This window comes from Leptinotarsa decemlineata, unplaced genomic scaffold (assembly GCF_025532065.1).
Source record: "Leptinotarsa decemlineata unplaced genomic scaffold, Ldec_3_MD MMD2_tig00026354_RagTag_RagTag, whole genome shotgun sequence".
Classification (NCBI taxonomy): domain Eukaryota; kingdom Metazoa; phylum Arthropoda; class Insecta; order Coleoptera; family Chrysomelidae; genus Leptinotarsa; species Leptinotarsa decemlineata.
The window spans coordinates 1578801-1601140 of NW_027412702.1; the positions used below are offsets into that span (position 1 = coordinate 1578801).

Sequence of the window (22340 nt, forward strand, 5' to 3'; positions counted from 1 at the left end):
TTTTGAGGTTCAACTCAGTACACCTCAAACTTCACTGTTTAGGAACTCTTTCATTTGGAGAACTGCGTTCTTGTGGAATAAACTTCCTGAGAGTGTTTTTCCAAATGGATTTAATCTTGAGCGATTCAAATCCAATGTGAATCGCTACTTTCACACTGACACCGCTCATAGAAAGTTTCAAAGATTTTCTTGTAGTGGATCAGATATGGATGCTACTTCATTTAAGTTCATAAATCCATGGAGGAATTGATTAGGTATTAGAGGTTTAAGGTCAATTGGATTTACGAACACGTGAGTTAGTAGTTGAGAATTAACAATATATTCAGCTTCTGCAAATAGGTTCAGCAAGGTTTCATCTTTCGGGAATTGTATAAACAAAACTTTTTCAATTATTCTCTACACTGATCCAATAAATCGTGTCCAAGCTAGTGTCATATTTGGACTTAGTTCTGGTATTATTTTGAATTGTATGCATTCAACACATTATATCATCAAATGCTGAGAAATTAATTTCTTGAAGTGCTTTTCTAAGTTCTCCTGCAGCTCTCCTTTGATTCGTTCCGTTATCACAATAGATTTTTGCTGGTTTTTCTCTTTCATCATTCTTCGAATACCATCATTGCTGAATCCGTGGTTGAACTGCATGCAACCTATAAATATTCCTTCCTTTCTTCTTTCGACAGTCACAAGATACGTACCTACCAAAATTATCCATTTCCACATTAACTAAAAGTTTCAGATCTGAACTAACTTTCCATTTGGTGTTTTGAGAATTGCTTTGAATTATATGCAGGTTATAAAGCATCCGAAGGTAAATTTTACTGCTGCTCTTTCAATGATTACCCAAAATTGTTGTCGAACTTCATTGGGAATCATGTCTATTTCCTGATATCGACATTTCCCATGATATTGTTGCAAGAGAAGCCTCGTATTATCATGATATATGACCTCTTGGATCTCACATAATATCTGCTAAATCTGTTCTCTTCTCTAAAAATCAATAGTCATTCTCCAAGTATGGGGTACAATGTCTTCAACCGAGTTTTTTTCGTCTAATATTTTTCCCTTCTCGATAGTGGATATGTCTACTCCAAAGTTTGGACTTAAGTTTTTTATCCACAACTTCTCAGCCTCTACCACTTCTTCGACAGAAATATTCCATTCTATATCACATTTTTTTTTTTTTAATTTTATGAAGTGAAATTTTCATAAACAGAAGTATCCGGGCACTGGATCTTATTAATGGTGGACACCTTGAAATCTTTTGATATCGGACAGATAATCTTTGTTTTCATAAGATGTAATGACGACAAATTCCATCTTCATTTCAGATAAATCTCGACATTTATCTTCGAAATGATTTTCTATCGGCCAGTAACTTTCAAATTTCTTTAGAAAATCTGGGCCATAGAACCATCTACTGAAAATACGTTCACGATATTTTTTTTCTTACTTTCCTGGTAGCTTCCAACTGCTACATTTTTTGAAGTAATTATCAATTTCTTATCTTGAATTTTCGTCAATTCTTGTATCTTCCCAATTCGATGAGAGACAAAATGTTTGTATTTTTTGCCTTCGATTTGTATCCAAGTCTTCAGATACGCTACTGTTGTAAACGTTTCTTCACTTGCATTTGAAAACATGCGAAGCTTAATCGAATCAGCAGATGATATGTTCACAGAAAAACATGGTGGAATTCTTACTTCAGAAAGTGTATGGATCGTTCGTAGAAAACCTTGAAGGGTCTGAGGAAGTGGGTCATCCCAAACAATTCCGGAGCGCCGAACGTCTTGCATCAAATTTTTTTCAGTTACACTGAGATATCCCATAAGGCCCAGCGGATCAAAAAGAAAATTACGATTCGCAAAACGTGTCTTTTCGTAGGGAGTTTCTGCCTATCAACAACTGAATTGAATTTCATCAAGAGGTCATCAGATTTCGAATCCTACCAAACTCCTAAAACTCTTTGTGTTTCCTTTGTCTTTCCATCATCCATTTCATTTGTGTTGATGAACTACTTGAAAATCTAAAGCTTCTTCTTCAGTATCCACTGAATCCAGATAATCGGCAATATATAGAACAATATATACATGTATTTGTATTCAAATTTTTGACAAATTGTGGATAAACAAGAAAATATTGTTCATCTAATTTTCAATTTTTCAGTAATTTTGTTTCATTTTCCGAAACAAGACCAGCTTCATCATATCTTGTTCCAATTTTTCTTGTTATTTTCATTATCTACAACGCCCTTCTGTCATCTTTATTTTCTTTAGATGTGCGAATTATGACTCCAAATGCTTCTGTAGAAAAATACTGTTTAATGAGATCATGAGGGTAATAATCATCTTGCATTCAAGTATTGCAAATGTGCAGATTGTGAACATCTTGGCAACCACTACTTTCCGAGTTAGAACCATGCAGACACCATCCCAATTCACATCTCGTGGCATGGGTAAAATATCTGGTAACTATCAAGTGTACACTATCTTGCCCGATAAGAATCATACGTGATTTGTTGAAAATATCGTTCAAGAGAACGTCTTTACATATGTATATTTCTATTCATCCATATCAATTGTTTGCGAGATTAGCGATAAATTCTCAATAGTTCTGACACCCATCATCCTCAACAGCGTCGAATATATTCCTATTCCAGAAATATCGAAGTTGACTCGTACTGAGTTGTCAAGCTGCGAAACAATTCGGTTTGTTCACTGTAGACAAAGTGATTCCAGCTTACCATTAAGAATAAGTTTTCTCATTAAAGTTTCATCAATTAGACTCATTGTCGAAGTCTCGTCACATATCTCTAGGGCAGGGTGTTAATTATCCCTTATGGTCCGACCAATTTTACTGGAAGTATTCGAAGTAGAATTCTATTTGAATCATGTTTCACAGCACATACCACTTCATTTGTATTAGTTGTTGGAACTTTAACATCATTAGATTCATCGGATAGTTGCAAAAAATATTCTTTGTAGAGAAATAAAAGGCCTTACATCCGTTGGCTTTGCATTGTTGTCTTTTTATCAGTTATCGTTTTTCACATTATCAGATTTCAAAATTGAACAAGAATTTTCCGTGATTACCACAAGAATGTGGAAACCTTCGGTGTACTCACACAGCTTGCCGCCGTCGCAATATTTCCTAACTAAACATAAACATCTTTAATAGAAATTTCAGTGTCTTTCGGCATGGTTTCCTATCCCCAGTTCAGCTTCAATGAATCGGGTAATTTCGCTAAAAGTTTCTTCAGAAGTGGTGGTGAATTTTTCAGATAATTATTCGAAAGGAGAAAACAAGTTTGCTCACCTCGTCAGTGTTATTGAAACCGTTCTATATTTACGTAACGATGGAATAGTTTTTATTTTCGAAATAATGACTTCTATCATATGATCTGTCTTCTCAAACCACATCCGTAATGTTTCCATAATTAGATCTACATTTTCAGAGGTTGATAACATACCTGCCACGGCTGACTTCGCTTCACAACTTGTTCATATCTCTGATATAAACAAGTCATAATCATCTCCAGGTTGGCTCAAAGTTTGTGTTAACATTTCATTAGTATCAGGTTGAAAAAGTACATCCAATTAATAAGTGGATATGCTTATAAATATAGCTGACCTTGGATATGGAATCCCTGCTAGCTCCCCATGATCTATCAGTTCCCGAGAATCTATCAGCTCCCGATGATCTATCAGTTCCATGACTATTCAATTAATCTGTTTCCAATACAGCTTCTTTCATATCCTGTTTCAGTTGCAACATCTTCATTTTATTCTCGATTTCTTACTGTTTTTTCTTTAAATCTACATTTAGCCTCTCCAACTCCAGCTTTTCTTTTTCTATCTACATATTGCTAAGTGTTTCTTTTGAAAAACTAGAAACACTTTAGACGTTGTTCAATAATTAACTGAAGATGCATTAGATTTTCTAGAATTTTCTGGATTAAGACCTTTTCTGACAATTTAATTTTTCGGCGAGACACTTAACGTCGAATAGAGAAATTTGATTTTTTTGATGATGGTAATACAGAATTTGCAGTATTTGAAGAAATGACTGTATTATATATAGATATATTCCTCAGGTGTCCATCACCTCTCACGTCAAAACCGCTTGGCAATATAAAATCACCGGGGAGACTTCAGTTGACACCAGCTTCAATTCGTTTCAATTTTTCGATTGTATTTCCTTGTTTTCCATCCATAGTTGATATCAATTCGTTTTCGTAGGACCAAAATGTATTGTAAAAAACTTGGAATCCACTTTTTATCGTTTTTAATACAAAAAATCTCAGTAAAAAATAGCAAAAATGTTTCCTTTTGTACTGGGTGAGACGCCACAATAGTGAAAACTTAAATCCCCAAAATTTCTCAATATTTTTGACTCGCCAACAAATTTCCAAACTAGTGTTCTATGTTCTATTCCCAAAAATTGGGGAATTCCCCAATGATTGACATCGCCGTTCGTCCTGTTATGACTGAGTACAACTTAATCACTGGGAGCTGCTGGACGAATGTAATATGTTGCTTTTATAATTGACCATAGATTACATTACTATCTACTATTTATTCTATGAAATGACATTCTGTCAAAGATAAGAATTTAGTTGGGTTATGTATATTTAATATTTATATTAGGATTTTCGAAATTATTTCACAAAGCTATGGGAAGAAAATGTGCTGTTCCACATTGTTATACAGGTTATCGAAAATGCAAAGAAAAAGCTTCCTTGTATAAAGTTCCAGATGACGATTTTTTTCTAAGTAAATGGCAAGAGGCCATAGCAAGGGAAGATAGACCCATTACTCCAAAGGATTATGTGTGTGAAAAACATTTTAAAGATGACGATATTCTTCGCAAAAGGATAATAAACGATGTTGTTGTATGTAAAATGTTTCAATTTTTATAGTAATGATTCAATAATAATCTGCAGTTTTGTAGTCACAAAAAAATCTTTTTTCGGATTTCTACTCCTCGAATAATATATAAAAAATGGGAAACTTATCATTTTTTCCCTCTAGAAACAGGGTACTTTTTGGTGCCGGTCATATACATAATTTAGTTGTTATTAGTTAAATTATTAGGCTATTATTCGTCAAATGAAGAAATCACTATTGGTCAACAGATATATTGAAATGAAAACGGTCTATATCATTCTTTTTTTAGTTTCATTTAATAAATACATTTATCTCCAAAACTTTGAAAAGCTCGAGAATAATATTGAAAATATATTAATTTTTTCAATTTCATCGTCTCATCGCTATGATAGAAATAGTTTCAATCTAATCCACAAAGAGATTAAATCTGTCAACATGAATATGACCAATGACTACATTTATCCAGGTTTGTCGGTCGAGGTGTGCATCTATGATATGGTAGACATTATCAAAGGCAATGAGGCAATGCTGTGAGGACAACTGGAGCACCTCTTCTGTTGCCTCATTGCCTTTGATAATATCCACCACAGTCATAGATGAAACGTCATGCATAAAAACCTGCAGAACCACAAACAACAAACCCAGGAAATAGCTTTTAGTATACTAATTAGATGGTGATACAAATATTAGAATCCATTTTTTAAGGACAGTGAAACTTAACATATACATAATAATCTTAAATAATTTTAGTTCTCACATAAAGAGGTCAATTTGGGCAAATGTGTAAACTTCAATACCTGTGAAGTATATTACTCATCAATCTAGTAAAATGAGAGTATACATTCTCAATCTTTTCAGACACATTTTCACTTGCCCGAGAAGAAATAGTTGAGTAGAAAATATAAATAGGGTACCATTCATTATTTGTACTCTTGTAAATAATGTCTTACAAACAGTTAATAGATGAGATGTTTCAAAACATATATAATTTCTTTACAAAGTACTTAATGTATTAATATTAATAAATTATGAGCATTATTTATAATCTTCTCGTTTTCAATTTCTCATAGGTAGTATTTCAGTTATTTTTTTTTTGGATCAACAAAATTCTTGCATGTTTTTCAAATATCTGTTGTAATCTGTTCTAGCAAAAGAAATTTAACCAAGTTAATTTGATGATGAAAAATGAGAAATGAAGCTTTCTGTTTTTTACCACTTTTATTCGTAAGTATCGTTACTGCAGTTCATATATGGACATTTCCAAACTAATGTTCATATGTTCAGATTTGTCGTATATGGACATTGGCTTGAAAATGTCCACATAGGACGAAACTGCAGTATCGATAGTTACAAATGAAAGTGGTGAAAAACATAGAAAGTTTCATTTCTCAATTATCATGAACATCTCCTACCTTGTTAGTAACGGCTACACTAATCAATTTATTAATTTGATGAATTTGAGAAATAAAAAGTATTTCTTTACAGGCTCCTATTATCAAAAAATGATGCTGATGTAATATGATAATTGTTTAGTACTTATGGAAACAATATTTAAAGTTATATTTTAATTTTTCAAATATGTATCTCCATTAAAATTGTTTGTCTTTAATTTTTTCATTGGAAATTTTCCCATATTCAACAAGAAAAATGTATTTATATGTAATTCAATATTTGTAAAAATAAGTAGTTGTTTCCGAAGAGACCTTTCCTCCACTATGTATTTGAAATTAATGTTTGTAGATGATGATAGGTTTCCTATTTTCAATAATGGTAGAACAGCAGCAGAAAATCAAAGAAAAGTTTTTTTTACAATCTTCCCAATAAATGTTTTCAGTCCTGTTAAAAAATTGTTAGAATGTTTTGACTAATTGTATAGAACTGAAGTAGTTGATGTAGTTTTCATGACATCTATGTTAACCTTGGTTGCTCAAGGGGTAACAAAAATGTTTTATTTTAGGAACAATATCAAAGACCTAAACTAAAACCTGATTCTATACCTTCCATTTTCCCAGATTTGCCAGAGTTTATATTGAAAATGACTAAGAAACGAAGAAAAGTTACTCTCGACAGTAATGAAAGTACAATTGACATAAGTAAAGAAAATGAAAAAGCACCATACACATCAAATGAAAATAATACAACAAATACCTCCAATGATGAAACTTGTGAGACAGTACTGGGAAACGAGCCTACAGTGTTAAATGATGATGAAATTACCATTAAAACTGAGATTGATGAACCGATGGATACTTTGAATGAAGATACTGAGGATGATCCTAATGGGTATACTTCTTTGCTCCGATATTTTTGTAGTTTCTAAAAATCTAATTTTGTTTTGTAGGCCAAAAATGCACCGTTGCAGTGAATGCAAATATAAAACGAAATATGCACATAATCTGCGTACTCATAAAACCAAACATTTATCAGGCGATGATGTGTACATGAGATGCGAATTTTGTGCAAGTTATAAAACAAAGTGGGAATCAACTTATCTCAGTCACATGAAGAATAAACATGGAATCAATATTCAAGATGTTTTGAAATGTTCACTCTGTCAGTTCAAAACCAAAGTGAAAGTTTGCTTAACTAGGCACTGTGACCGTGAGCATAAGGGAAAAGAAGCTGTTGTAAAAAAATCCAAATGTGAACACCCTGGTTGTAGTTATGAAACAAATTCTGATGCATTACTCAGTGTTCATAGTCTGATACATAAAAATTCTGATATGAATGAAATAGGCCAGACAGCTAAAAAAGCATTTAGTTGTACAGAATGCCATTTTGAAACCAATTCAAAAAGGCATATTGTCACCCACATGAAAAGTGCTCATAGTTCTGGAGACACAACTACTGCAGCATTAAATTTAACTGAAAAGTATACAACAAATGTACAGATAGTTAAAAAGTCTAAAACTGTACCCAAATTCAAATGCTCTCGCTGCCCCTATAGAACCCATACTCAAATTTCACTGGAAAAACATCTTGTGAAACACCAGTTCTCACAACAGAGCCATCCAAAGCAAACCAATACTAAAACTTCCAAATGCCCAAATTGTCCCTTTACATCACCTTTGAGTTATGTTTTAGATGATCACCAGAAAACAAGATGTAAAGCAAACACATTATTTTGTAAGGAATGTCCTTTCAGATCTAAAGTTAAGTCTGACTACATCAAACACATACTGACCCACAGAAACACCACTATAGAAATGGTGAAGTCTCACAAAACTGATCAAAGTGATGGGAGCTTGAGTAAAGTGCGAGAGTTTGATACTGTTCTCATAAAAGAAGAGCCTCATTACGATGATTAATATATTCATATAATTTAAATTTTTGTGGCAATCACTTTAGTTGTTATTTTTTCATTATCTGTTGATCCAAAATGTAGTGATCAAAGTACAAATAAATGGAAAAATTAATTTGGCATTCAATAAGTTAATGAAATCAACCTCCCTGTCAAGGAGAAATGAGTTAGTGTTAGAACTGAGAGAAGTGATGTGCAGTATGGCTATCATTTGGGTCGAAGAATGTAAACTTTCACGGCTGGAGATAACTGTCTACTGCTGCCGTAGATATTTTCAAAGGCGATGTGGTACTGTTGTGTTCTCGTCCAGACTGGATGCACATGCGTCCAATCTGGGTGAGAACACGAAAAAGGCCATACATACATCCGAAGACTTTCACCATGGTTTAACGAAAATACATGAAGAGTATGTGTCACTGAGACCTATCGTAAACGCGATAGGTTCACCAACTTATGGACTGGCCAAATACCTGACTACCTTATTGCAACCTCATTTAGGAAACACAGAATCATTCATCAAGGTCTCGGAGCATTTTATCGAAAAGATTAGAGACATAAAGCTACGTCCTGGAGACATACTACTGAGCTTCGATGTGGTCTCCTTATTCACGATTGTGCCGACCAAGGAAACGATACTGCTAATTAACGAAGTATTCCCAGCAGATACAACCTATTTTCAAATATTTAAATGAGTTTATTTGAATATATATATATTTATGTAAAAATCATTTTCATTCTATTTTATTTGTATTTATTTATGTTCACAAGTTTCTAAGTGATGTAAGCTATATATTCATTTGAAGATTAATTACAACCCTCTGCTTTAATTCAATAATAGTATCTTTTTTCTTTTTACTGATCACTGATTAAATAGGACTAGTCAGCAGGAGTTTCAACATACAATAAATACATAACTATCAGAAACCCAAAGTACAAATATACATATCCAGAAAGTTATTTCATTTCAAACTATTCCACAGTCGCAATTGATTTCAGGTTTTTTAAATATTAGTCCAGTACTATCTGGTGGTCATTTTCGGACGCATAGATCCCTCAGGAGGTATATCTATCTATCCTAGGGCTACCTTATTTGAGTGAGTGTGAGTGAAAAAGGGTAAAAGTTTCCGATTTTGAAATGTTTTGTGAATTGCTGGAACGAATGAGTAGGAGAAAAAATTCACTTTTTATCATGAAAATACTACTAGTAAAGTACTATTTACTAAAGAAAAAGTGGAACTTTCCAAAAATTATTAAGTTTGAGAGAAGCTGTGATCTAAAACAATGATTTTTGTTAATTTTTTGAGAAGAGACTGGACTAGGGTTTCTGAACTATATACATGGAAACTTTGTCCCATACATGGGACAAAGTTTCACCCAATAGTTCGGAAACAAAGTACTATACCCCTTCCAACTAATATATAGCCCGGAATCATTATTATGAAAATTTTTTCATGTAAAAAGCATCGTACATTTTTTCTGAGAACCTTTAAATTTTACTCAAAACCAAATGGATGCTAGAGTATGTAAAACGATTCGGGATCAACCCCCTTACTTTTTTGTTTCTCCTGATGTCAATGTAGAATTTTGGTGATTCAAATGATATCACGAGTAGTACCGAATTGAATTCCACATTGATCATGAAAGCAAATCAAACAGTTGTCGGTGATAATAGCATTTTTTTTCAAACTACTTAGCAGTATTTTCCAATAGTACACGATGTTTGTATGTAAAATGAAGTAAAACTGGAAATTATTGAAGAAATTCTACTTTAAAAAAACCAACTAGCCAAAAATACCTTATGTGTACCAAGCGATAGAAAAAAAAATTGTTTGACAATGGGGGATGTGTGAATATAATTCATATCATAGCTCAGATTTGTAAGTCGACATGTTTTTAATTCTACTTTCGAACTATTGAGTGGGCATCTGAATCATAAACCAAAATATATTAGATTGGTTGACCTTTATAGTAGGCCAGCAAAGTTGTAAACAATGTGCCACTCTGTTTCTCATTTGCATTATTCCAAAGACGAGTGACATAAAAAAACTGATCACTTCTTGCTGACGGTTGCTTCAAATCTTGAAGCAATACCAATATTTTCGAATATGTAAATTTACTGCTTTCTCCCTAATTTTTTATTTCACTGTGAATAAACAAAATTTCTGTAGTGATTTAGAATATTCTTTTTACTTATTTGGATATACGTTAAAGCAGAACGATCCATCAACAGAATGAGTTAATGAACTTATCCTACACTTTTTCTATTGAAAACCCTTTTCCCACATCGGAATAAAAATGCTGTCTCTCAACTCATGTTTCACTAACCAAGTTAGCTTCATCAGGAGATGACTAAAGCTATACCTTACAAGCAACTTATGAGCTTTTATATACATCTGGACAAACCACCACCTTGAAAAATGAAGGTCATCAAATAAGTATAATCAGATGAGCGTCATAAATGAATTAATTCTCACTACTAGCTGATAAGTTATTTTGTTATTGTATTTTATTTCCTTATTACCGAAGCTGGTGGCTAGCTCAGAAGTACATAAAATCTTCAGTTTTAATCATCTCTTTTAACTTGGTTAGCAAAACACACGTCGAGAGACAGTATTTTTGTTCTAGTGAGAGAAAAGTTGTTTGCAATATATTCATTTCATACCAGGGGTTCTAACTCTACTTACCAATCTACAATTTTTGGAGGAGAGTAAAATATTACAAGTCAGATGCCAATTTATCGGCACATGAGAGAAGATAATTTGTATTCTGTTAGTACTTTAAGTTTTGCTGTTTCAAGATCCTTAGGCATTGTGTTTTGTACAGAGAAAATATTGGGCAACGTCTTGGCACAAGGTTCAATGTAATTTATATTGATAATGTATTGTTCCCTAATATAATTTTAACTGAAAAAATGCCATTTGAAAAACTTTCATAAATATGATTTAGAAACATACTTTCATTTCTTCTCGTGTGTGAATGAGTTTAATTAGTATTTTTTTGGAACCCTTCAGAAATTATAATAATGAAAGATAAAAACGTTTTCTCTCTTTTGTGAAACTCTAGAACCAATTTTAATAATTGTATAAAAAAAAATTATGAAGATATTATGTTGTTTTCATCTAATGATTTCATCAGGAAATGATTCAAAAGAAATAAATTATCTTCTGATACCCCAGCTTTGTAAGTGAAATGCGAGTTCAGAAAAAAAAGTATTGTATAGTAAGAGTGTTTATATATTTTTTGGGAAGAAACCCTTTTGTCTTTCTAATTTTCAATCATTAAACAAAAAATTTGAGAAAAGTCCATACACAGAGGTTTCCTTTAGATACAAATTGGAAGAAAAAACCCTTTCGTAACAACTAATTTCACATGAACTTTGAATAAAACGTAAGGGAAAAGTATTTTCAAAATAAATACTTTCATATGAACATTGAACTATACTAAAATCACTTTTTCTCAAGTAGTTGTTTCGAAAACTTTTTTTTCTGTGTATGCTCTTCATATCTTTATAAAGTGTTATTATTGTATGTATTTTCTTTCTTCCTTTCTTTGGAAGTTTCCCACATTTTTTGTTTAATAATGGAGAAGTAAAAAGCCAAAAGTTTACTTCCCAAAAAAAAGTAAAATAGTAAGTCAAAAGAAAACAATTTATTTTACACAATCACAAAAAAAACAAAACATTCAATATTGCATTTTACATAAATATCATATTTTACACTATTTTAAATAATTGTTCATATAACTTTGAAATAGGAATATATTAAAAGTACCTATATAAAACAAAAACATTCATCAAGATACACCTAGAAAATGGAATGCATATTATAACACAATTTATGTTTTTCCTATTATTTTGTAAAATTACACACTACCTATACTACATCTTAGCTCGTCTACTAAAATAATTTCATTTTTTCTTAAAATATTACACACGAATTGGACGGACACACTCTTAAGTACTTATTGAAATAAGAAAAAGTATTCAAAATAAAAATGCATTATACAGCTGGAAAACTGTTGAACAATCATTTCAAAGTCAAATCTTTCATTTTTGTTCAACATGTTTTTATATCGTCCCAATTATAACTTCTATCATTCTCTCCGTTTTTATATTGTTGAATCATGCTGTTTTCCAGCTATATAATTATTTTAAAATTTATCTTTACATTTTGTAGGTTTTTGAATTTTCATTGCTTCTCGATTCTAGAAGTTTTATTTTCATCTCCTCTGATGCGGTGATGTGGTCACTCATACTTCCAAGTCAAGCGATCTGATATTATTAGAAAAGGCACTTTTCCAAGCCCAAAAGATTCACTATTTTTTCGCAAATTTACAATATCATTGTATAATAACAGATCTAATTTTTCTGGTATTTTATTGTTGCGAAAACAATGCACTGAAAACTTTTACAAAATACTTATGAAAAGTAGATTATAAGGTTTGAAGGTTTTGAGTACAGTGATTTTCAAAGATATTTTCTTTTCTCATTCATTTTAAATTTCTGAAAAAAATTTATATTAACTCAAACCCAATTTTCTGGTACTAATGGCAATTAGCGATTGGAAACCAAAGAAATTTTATAATTAGCTAAAAGCTTACCGCTATCAATAAAGATTGATGAAAACAATTTACCAGGAAAATATGCATTACGAATTCGTAGAGATCTGTAAAAATCTGTTTTTAGGAAACTGTTTTTATGAGGGGGAACCAGGATTCAGTGAAAATTTGCTCCCAGTTGACGAGTTCCAAAAAAACAGAAAATATTTTTTTTAAATCTTAGTTAAAGTTGCTTTTTATGTTTTCATTATAAATTGAGTTTTTCCATTATAATATTTTCTTACGACTTTTTGGAAATGCCTAAGGATTTCATGCTTAGTCTCCTCAAAATGAATCAAATGAAATGAAATTCAAAACACCACAAGGAGTGCAAACAGACCTCTTGAAATAAATATTATACTTTATTTCTGCTACAATATATATCTGAATATATAACATAAAACAAAACGAAAAAATAACAATGTCCACAAAAAATTCTCAGATCACCAATTTACAAATCATACTATACAATAAAATCTGTCATGCTTTTCAAACTTTTGTTCATGTGAAGAAATATCTTATCTTAAACTTAATAGGAAAAAAATAGTATGTAAAAATCTTACTCATCACAGTGTCTATAAAAATGAAAATTATATTCCAGGAATTCTATCCCTAATTTGGTTGATGATAATTTGCAAATATTCTGTAACAAAAGAAGGAGATTAGTTGTTATTCACTTAATATTCACATGATATGCATTTTTTAACTCGATCCAAACTCAAATTATTTTTTTTTTGTAAGCATATTGTAAGGCTTGTTTTTACTTCCAAATAATACTATTTTCAAAATATTCATTTTTTGTTCAATTCATCAATATATAAACTAAAGAACATGTTACATAATTTCTGAAGAAAGTTCTTGAAATTTGTTTGAAGGTGATTGACATGTTTCATGATGAATTTCATTAGTTCGGACTTCCATTGTCTGATATTATATAAAATGATTTGAAATCCCTGTATGAACTAAGGAAGAATTGAAAATGAATAGCTGAAAATAACAATTATATTAAGCAAAAAAACCTGAAATGAAATAATAGTGAAAAATTAAGAGATTCCAAGCCAATTTACTTCACGTCGTTTCGATTGTCAGTATCCACAATCGTCGATTGGAATCTCTTAATTTTTTATTTTTATTTTTTTGTTCGATTGTTCTATTTTTTACATGTATTTTCGTTCACTATTATTTCATTTCAGGTTTTTTGTTTAATATAATTGTTATTTTCAGCTATTCATTTTTAATTCTTGAAATTATTGTACAGAGTGAAATCAATATTATGGATTTCCTGGGTTATTAAACTACCTTTAACAACTTATGATTATTACTGGATCTCTATCCCAACACCAATAAACCATTATTTGTAACCCACTACAATCATAAGAAATTATGAAAAATATAAACAGGTAGGTACATATAAACACAAACTCACAAAAATAAAATATTAAATTCTTACCTGATTCTGTCCAAGTGATGCTCTATAAGTCATAACTTTGGATTGAAAATCAATCATATCAACTTCAAAAACGATATTTTGAATGCCAAAGATTTGACTGGGAAAGTTTTCAATAATTTTAGGACTGTTTTCATTGACTTTGTGCCTTATTTTCATTTTATCATCATAATATGCATGTGAACTGACAAAAGGGCATTCATGTTGTTTGTCGTCATTGTGACACTGTTCTATGTCTCTTACTTTATCTTGAGATGACCTGAAAATTATATATAAAATTTCTCTAAAATATACAAAGTTGATTTTTTCAACAAGAAAATCTATTGGTTATAATATTTCTATAGAATATTTCTACAGAATTCGTTGAATAACAGACGGTGGAACAGCTAGATAAATCTCTGATGAAATTATTTGGATTTACCTCAAATTAGTCTAAAACGTCAGTTTCTGTATCTTCAGATATAACAAAACGTTTTTTAGTTCTCCTCTTGTCAAAAACTTTTTTTTTTGTTCCTGAATCGATGATGAAGCACAGCAAAATAATGCCGAATAGGTAATTCACGATCGAAGAACGAATTGCTGTAGTGTTGGAGGGCTCTTACAGTATTTTTCTGGCAAACCAAGTAGGATTCTAACATATCACATTTTTCTTGATGGGAAAACGGCATTTCGGAAAAATATTCGAACAGTTGACAGTTACAATAATTTATGACATTTTTAAGATATACTTAAGAATACTCCACAAATAGTATTTTAACAAAGTTTTAAGGCAACTTGATTATTCATAATAATTCTGTTTTACACATTTCTTCCAACTACTGTAAAATGACGTTCCAGTATTTTCTGTTCTGTACAGAGCACATGAATATGACAAGTGAGATATTGTTGAAACGTCGTGATAATGTTAAAGACAAACGGATGTACACCCGGGATTGAAGATGAATTTTTGAATAGCTGAATTTGAAAAGAGGATTAAAAATATATCTATCTCCGTTCAATGTCCTAATTGAATGATGACAAAAACAGTTTCAACCCACTTTTCAAGGAGATAAAAATTGTTGATATAAACATAGTCAAAATGTTCTTAAAGTGAAAAAAATATTTAGTTCTTACCTGAAAATTAAAGCAATAAATTCATCGGGCATGTACTTTGAAATAGGGACAGAATAAGAATGATTGAACATAGAGTTTGAAACCGGATCCTTATATTTGTCCGTTAACGTTGTATTGAAATGCTTTCCTTGGATTGTAACAACAAACATTTGATCATCTAAAATGAGATCAAAAATATAAATATAGTTTTGGATAATTACTCCTAATTTTACCTGTCACATCAAAGAAATTAGGATCGTCACTGTAAGTATCTCTTTTCAATCTTATTTGCTTGTCAATATCATTGGAATGAAATGGTTTCGATATTTTATTTTTTTCAATGCTTATTAGTGGTCCTGTCTTGGTTTTGTTCAAGTTGGGTCTTTTCTCAGAAATGTGTGAAGCAACAGGCTCCGGAGTTGGCTTTTGTGGGGGATTTGTACAACAGAAGATCTGAAAGGAATTAAAAATTAACATCTACCAAACTTATTATTTGAGTCGAAGAATATGAAATATAATATAAATTGTGTAAGCTTTCACGGCCAGAGAAAACTGTCAAACTGTTTTTGCATGACGTTTCGTCTACAACTGCGGTACACATTATCAAAAGCAATTAGGTAAACGAAATTGTCCTCACATCACATAGTATTATGTTCCATGTCAGGATTTCCAGTTTTATTCCATCCGAAATGGTGCTGCGGTTAAACGCACGTACCCACTCATTGCACAGAACTCGAACCTTAGTGTTGACAAAAACCTGCTAATTACAAACAAGTAATCAGACTAGCTATGTTGTACGCTTGTCCCGTATTCTGCAGCCTCAAGAGGACTCCTCTGCGGAGACTTGAGACGATGCAGAATGCATGAACAGTGACAAATACATTTCATTGAATGATCTGTTAGACCTGGCAGGAGTCGAGACAGTCACTGAACATATCAGAAGGCTGAAATATAAATTCTTCAAGTTCTTTCTGCCGAAAAGCAGAGGCGCCTCCCATTGGCCGGAGGTGGCGCTTCACCCTGTGGACGTCCTGGGGCTCGATATTGAAGTCTCATCCTGCTGATCCTCCCCTTTCCTTTACCAACCTTTTTCCTGCCCCCCACCCACTCCCGTTTGTGGGAGAGATGTATATTGTATATATACTCTGTACATTTGACCTTAAATTTACTATAGAGAAATAGGCAATAAAGAATTTTTTTATTTTGGCCATAATGGGCCTGGCATTCAGCCTATTGGCTGAATGAAATAGCTTGATTCATACAATCAGCCAATCCATAATTATGTTAATTATTTCTTCCTTTTGATTGAAATGGTCTTTATATTTATGAATTTTATCCCTCCCTGTAAACTCCAAGGCGATTGAAATTCATAAATGCAGAGACAATTCAGAAAGGAAACGGAAATTTTCATAAATAATATATGGGGACCTGCACATGATTGAGGCTTTTCAATTCAACCAATAAAAATGAAGCTATGCCCACCATCAATGAAATAAGACTGAAGACCCAGGCATCAAACAAAATAGTATATGCTATAAGGACAACTGGAGCACTGGAAATTATACGGAAATTATTTTTGGATAAAAACACGTATCATCGACTTTCATCAGAACCGTTTTGGATAACTTTGAAAGACATGTCACTCATAAAATTATGAAATTATATGATTGATATTTGTTTTTAGTCCATTACGAATATTTGGGATATAAACTGAATGAGAAAAAGTGCTTTGTAAATCAATGTTCACGTATTTGAAAGTACATATTTTGGGCGGAATTTTTCTTCTAGTTTATATCTACAAAAACTTCTGTGTATGATCTATATATCTTTGTAAAGAGCTTTAATTGACGTTTGTATAATAATGAAGAGATGGAAAGCCAAACTTTTTTTCCAAAAAAACTATTATCTCCTTAAAAAGTTCTTTTTTTAATTTAAATTGATATTGTTGTAAATCATACCCGAAAGAAAATAACGCTGGCCGTCACTGGTAGACATAAATCAATGGTAACTTAGCCAAGAGCGCGCGAATGTACAATGATTCCCCGCCACTCTAGAAGCAGCGAGAATAATGCTACCAATTTCGACTGAATTTCGGCGAAATTTTCTGGCGCATTCGATGAGATATAAAAACGCTAGCCGGGAGCATATCAGGACAGTCAAGTGGACGTTACAGTGCGGTACGCGAAGTGATATAGTAAGGCGATAGACATTCAAATAACAGTTGAAGTTTTAGTTGAAGTGTTTGTTGTATTTAAAGTGAAATATAGTTGAGTTTGATTATTCAATGTTGTCAATTATTGGTCAACCCACGGGGAACCACGTAACATTATTATGAATTCATAATGGGGTAATTTTTCTACACATAAGTTCACAAACACTTCATTATGAGGGTTCTGGGAAGAATTTTTAAAATTATTGTAAAACTGGAGTAGGTAGACATAAATCTTTTCCACATGGAAAAGAAACAAGGACAAATGTCTTCAATTCCGGTATCCCTGCATCTGAACCAACAAATGTGAATAAAAAAAATTGATGTAGAAAAACAGATCTGGAGGAGTGGTACATCAGAGGGATAGCATTGTGCAATAGAAAAATGAAATAAAAAAATTAATTTCAGTATATAATACTACTCAGAATGTTGATTTTACCTGGCATAAATCCGAACTTTCCAGATCTTGCTCCACAGTAAGGCAACCTAAAGGTCTGCCTATAATGAACGACGGTCTTCTATTTATAAGGCTGGGATCTAACGTTATTTTTGTTATTTCTGAAATGAGATAACGGTAATAAAAAACTAATCATATTCACTAAGTATTTACCTGATTCTTTATATGCATGTGTTGTATACGCAGAAGTTGTTGGTGCCCATGTATGTGCCTTTGTAGTTTTGGAAGGTCTTTTTGTAATATAATTATTATTGTGAGATCTTTCAAGGGAAGGTTGCATAAACTGTGATCGGCGAGTCACTTCCATTAAATAGAGAGTAGTTATTGCTGCTAAACTGAGGAAAATACAAATATAATCAATAGTTTCAATGTTATATAAGAATTTGGTAATAACTAACACATTTCCACTGTGATAATTACAATGTCTTTCACATTTATACTAACCAAAACGCCATTATTAAAACCAATACAACTATAACAATTTGTATAAATTTATTTGAGCACAGCTCTTCTTCTTTATTGCAGGAATGGTGATGCTTGGAGCATTTGTGGATATAAGACAATTTCGAACTATTAACTAAAAAGAAGGGGTATTCAAATTGATTAAATCTTAGTCCATATCAAACCTCACCAGTACTTGTAGACTTTAAACTATCCCCTCGTTTCAATTTACTTAATTTTCTATTTATCCTCTCCAATTGATCAATTCTCGTTTCTAAGTTATCTGTAACTTTACAAAGCTCTTTCACAGCTCCAATGTTTTCCATAAATATTCGCTCCTGAAAATGTTTTCGAACAATTTTTTGAGAAAATGAATAATTATATTGATTTTACCTTATTGACAACCAAAAAGTTTTCAATGGAAGTCCCATTTGGCAATATGAGATCCCCAGCAGGTCTCACGGCCTCCGGTAAAACGGTTGCCACTTCCTGAGCAATGACCCCTGTATCTGAGAACTCACTGTCTCTGCTCAATTGTTGGGCTAGACTAGGTTCATATTCATATCTGTAGAAGTACAAATATATATATATATATATATATATATATATATATATATATATATATATATATATATAATATATATATATATATATATATATATATATATATATATATATATATATATATATATATATATAATCTCAAATAAAACTAACATTCAACATATCAGGCGTGACCGACCTAATCGCAAACAAAAATTTGGTAACTGCTGCACATCGGACTGCACTTTTTCAGAAAAGTTATCTATACCTTGGCCCAAAATTTTTCAATAAGTTAGACGGCACAGTGAGAGAATCTCCTAATATTTCGATTTTGAAAGCACGATTGAAAGCCTATCTCACCAAAAAAAACTGCTACACCATCAATGAATTTTTTGCAAATCAATAATTCTTCACTCTAGACGGGCAGCTATTAGTAAACAATTTACCCTCTCATATGTATGTTGACTATAAATGTTATAAATTTGTATTGTAATATATTTATTATGTTTTACACCCCATTTGTATGTTAGACGGTAAATGTTTTTAAATTTGTATTGTTTTATATTTAATATGTTTTACACTCCATTTTTTTAATTTGTATTGTATTATGTTTATTGTGTTTTACACACTATGGACGTCTTCCTTGTTACTGTGTACTATTTTGTGAAAGAAATTTTATACTTTTTAACGAGAGAAGTTAATAAATATTATTATTATTATTATTATTATTATTATTATTCGTTTTTTTAGGTCATTCAAATCAGAAGGTTTAGTTTTGTACACATTGCTCTTTACATATCCCCATAAAAAGAAATCTAATGCTGAAGATCAGGTGATCGTACTGACCATTTAATCGATCCTCGCCTCCCTATCCACCGATTGGGAAATGTTGTATCGAGGTATTACCGGACATTAACTTGGTAATGTGGTGGTGCTCCATCCTGCTGAAACCATATCGTATTCACTGGAACTTGAGGGTTTCCTGGATCAGGATATAAATTTGCTAAACTTGGAATGACATCGTTTTGAAGTAGTGCCAAATAATTATCGCCATTCAAGTTGCCCTCAATGAAAAAGGGACCAAACATTAACCTTTTGAGGGTATTGTGTTTTTCTCTCATCCAGTGAGGATTTTCCGTTGACCAGTAGCAGCAATTTTGCCGATTAGCACGACCGTTAAGAGACAAAGTACACTCATCAGAAAACATAACGTCTGCTAATTGGATGATATTGTTATCCAACATATCCATCATTTGCTCACAAAAATGAGTTCTTCTATCAAAATCGTCTTCCATGAGCTCCAGAGTAGGTATCATTTTATAGGGATGCATTTTATTTTCTTTTAATATGTTTACTATCGATGTATGGCTAACACTGAATGTAGTAGACGCCTGTCTACTCGATGTATGTGAGTTTTCCTCAAACTCAAGCATCACATCTAATTTGAATTCATCACTCATTGCATCGGCAGCTGCTGTTTTTATCTGCCCCACATGACCAAGCTCGCGAAACTGCTTCTCTATTTTGCTTATTGTTCCATGAAATAGGCGAGCTACTTCCTGTTGTGTTCGGGTTTTATCTCCATAACCAATCATTTGTAAAACTGTTATTTTATGCATTTCCGTTAACCTAGCCCTTTGTCAAATTTGAAGTTAACGAACTTTAAACTTAAATTAAAATACTGACAACTAATGTTGTTACTAACATACAAAACAAGTTGACAAGGCGTTTTAAACTAACGTTGCCATGAAAATTATTCACAGTTTTTGAAAGGATACCATCTAAAAAGAACATTGCTATGGTTTTTGCTACTTTTTTATTATCAATACCTCAACATGAAATAAGTTTTGAGTATATTGCAATAAGTTTTGAGTGTATTTTATCGAATTTAAGTATCCACATGATTTTAATTCATATAACCTTAATTTTTCCAATAAACTTGAAAGCGATAACGTTTTTGAATAGAGAATGAAGAGGTCTTTCAAACGATATATCACAAGCCTATACTTCCCATTTAAAAAATTGGGGGTTGTACCTGTCATTCGACGGGGGTTGAAGGTAGGGGTAGCATTTTTCCGTTGAAGTATGTCAAATTATAATTTAAATTTGACGTGTTTCTGGATTTTGTTAAAATAATTAATTTATTCCATTTGGCTTTTACACACTGTATATACATACTATCATGAACTTTTATAAACTTGTTCAGAAGCCCCAGTAGACTAACAAATGTGAATATTATACATTAAAACATACATGACATCCTATTCTTGGAAAAGCAAGCTCATGACTTATATAGTGTTAGTGTAAAGGGCGATAATGATAATATCTTCACTCATCTTGAGAAAGACAAGGTTTATAGACATGTCAAACAAATGGCGCAATTAAAATCAGGCTATATAGATCGTAAGATTCCACAATCAATGGTGGTCATGAATTGAGAAATAAAAAATACGAAGACATACTCATTAAAACAAATCAACATACTCATTAAAACAAATTACATTATATGATGGAATTTGAGAATTAGACGGTAAATCATAAGGTTGAAAAAATCATATCGAGATCATCAAGAATATAAAGATCGTTAAGAAGTTCAGTACAAACATTTGATTTAAATTACAATACACATGCATATTAGTCAACTGGGATGAATATTATTTTTGTCCGGAGCGGTTGAATAGCTAGATCGGGCCCTGTTAATAATAATAGTTTTCACTAATAATGGAAGTAAAAATGACAATAAAGATTTATAAAGCAAATGGAGAACATCTGAACTTCACTTAATAGAAACTTCCCATCAAATATTTGGTAGCTGGTTAATTATTTTTTGAGTGATTTTTAGACTGTTCTGAATCATTTTTTTCTTCCACTCTATTTGAAACATTGTATTTGAAAATATTTTGAAATGAAAAAGTTTTCTGTACAAGAATAAACATAAGGCCTTTATATTTGATATAATAGCAAATACCCACCTCACAACTCGTAGTCTTTGTACATTTTTCAACTGCTCTGCAGAATTACATTCCACAATATTTTTCTTAGCTCTTATATCACTTGGTTGGATGATGTGCCCTGTTATTTTAATGTTACCATGAACTACCAAGGATTCATCAGGTCTATCTGTATTAATGCCTACTCGACCACTATGCACTACAGAATCCTGAAAAGTTTAATGAATCATTGAATAAATGGTATTCTTTTAGGGAAATGAAACCTGGTGAAATATTTGAGGAAATTTGCTAATTATTACATGCAATATTATTAAAAATGCATGACCCAAATACAAAAATAGGTATATTCAACATGAAGATATGTTTCATTAATACACGTTCAAATAAAAATGAATTACGTAAATTATATTAATACGA

General features: G+C 31.8%; 2 protein-coding genes across 3 annotated transcripts in view; one reads left to right on the forward strand and one right to left on the reverse strand.

Moving 5' to 3' along the window:
- Positions 1–4585: 4585 nt before the first annotated feature.
- LOC111504287 (zinc finger Y-chromosomal protein 2) lies at positions 4586–8309 on the forward strand. 2 transcript variants are annotated; one of them, XM_023158807.2, is made up of 3 exons: positions 4586–4891; positions 6844–7169; positions 7228–8309. In XM_023158807.2, the coding sequence occupies exons 1-3, from the start codon at positions 4673–4675 to the stop codon at positions 8192–8194; spliced, it is 1512 nt and encodes a 503-aa protein (XP_023014575.1). In that variant the 5' UTR covers positions 4586–4672; the 3' UTR covers positions 8195–8309. The 2 variants fall into 2 exon arrangements, with proteins under 2 accessions (XP_023014575.1, XP_023014576.1); XM_023158808.2 differs by having other exon boundaries at positions 4751–4891; positions 6899–7169.
- Positions 8310–11820: 3511 nt separating this feature from the next.
- The window catches only part of LOC111504285 (myelin regulatory factor homolog 1), a 33235-nt gene continuing 22715 nt past the window's right edge, over positions 11821–22340 (reverse strand). Inside the window, exons 11-20 of the mRNA XM_074184593.1 lie at positions 21945–22132; positions 18823–18994; positions 18620–18767; positions 18433–18565; positions 18142–18323; positions 17971–18089; positions 15556–15775; positions 15344–15500; positions 14234–14489; positions 11821–13426 (exon numbers count right to left, since the gene is read on the reverse strand). Coding sequence (XP_074040694.1) covers positions 13343–13426; positions 14234–14489; positions 15344–15500; positions 15556–15775; positions 17971–18089; positions 18142–18323; positions 18433–18565; positions 18620–18767; positions 18823–18994; positions 21945–22132 — 1659 coding nt within the window. The 3' untranslated portion in view covers positions 11821–13342. The remainder of the gene's footprint in view (positions 13427–14233; positions 14490–15343; positions 15501–15555; positions 15776–17970; positions 18090–18141; positions 18324–18432; positions 18566–18619; positions 18768–18822; positions 18995–21944; positions 22133–22340) is intronic.

Coding starts and splice junctions, on each gene's coding strand:
- LOC111504287 (XM_023158807.2), top strand. CDS start 4,673: ATGGGAAGAAAATGTGCTGTTCCACATTGTTATACAGGTTATCGAAAA. Junction 4,892..6,843: donor GGATAATAAACGATGTTGTT/GTATGTAAAATG, acceptor GTTTTATTTTAG/GAACAATATCAAAGACCTAA. Junction 7,170..7,227: donor ACTGAGGATGATCCTAATGG/GTATACTTCTTT, acceptor TTTGTTTTGTAG/GCCAAAAATGCACCGTTGCA.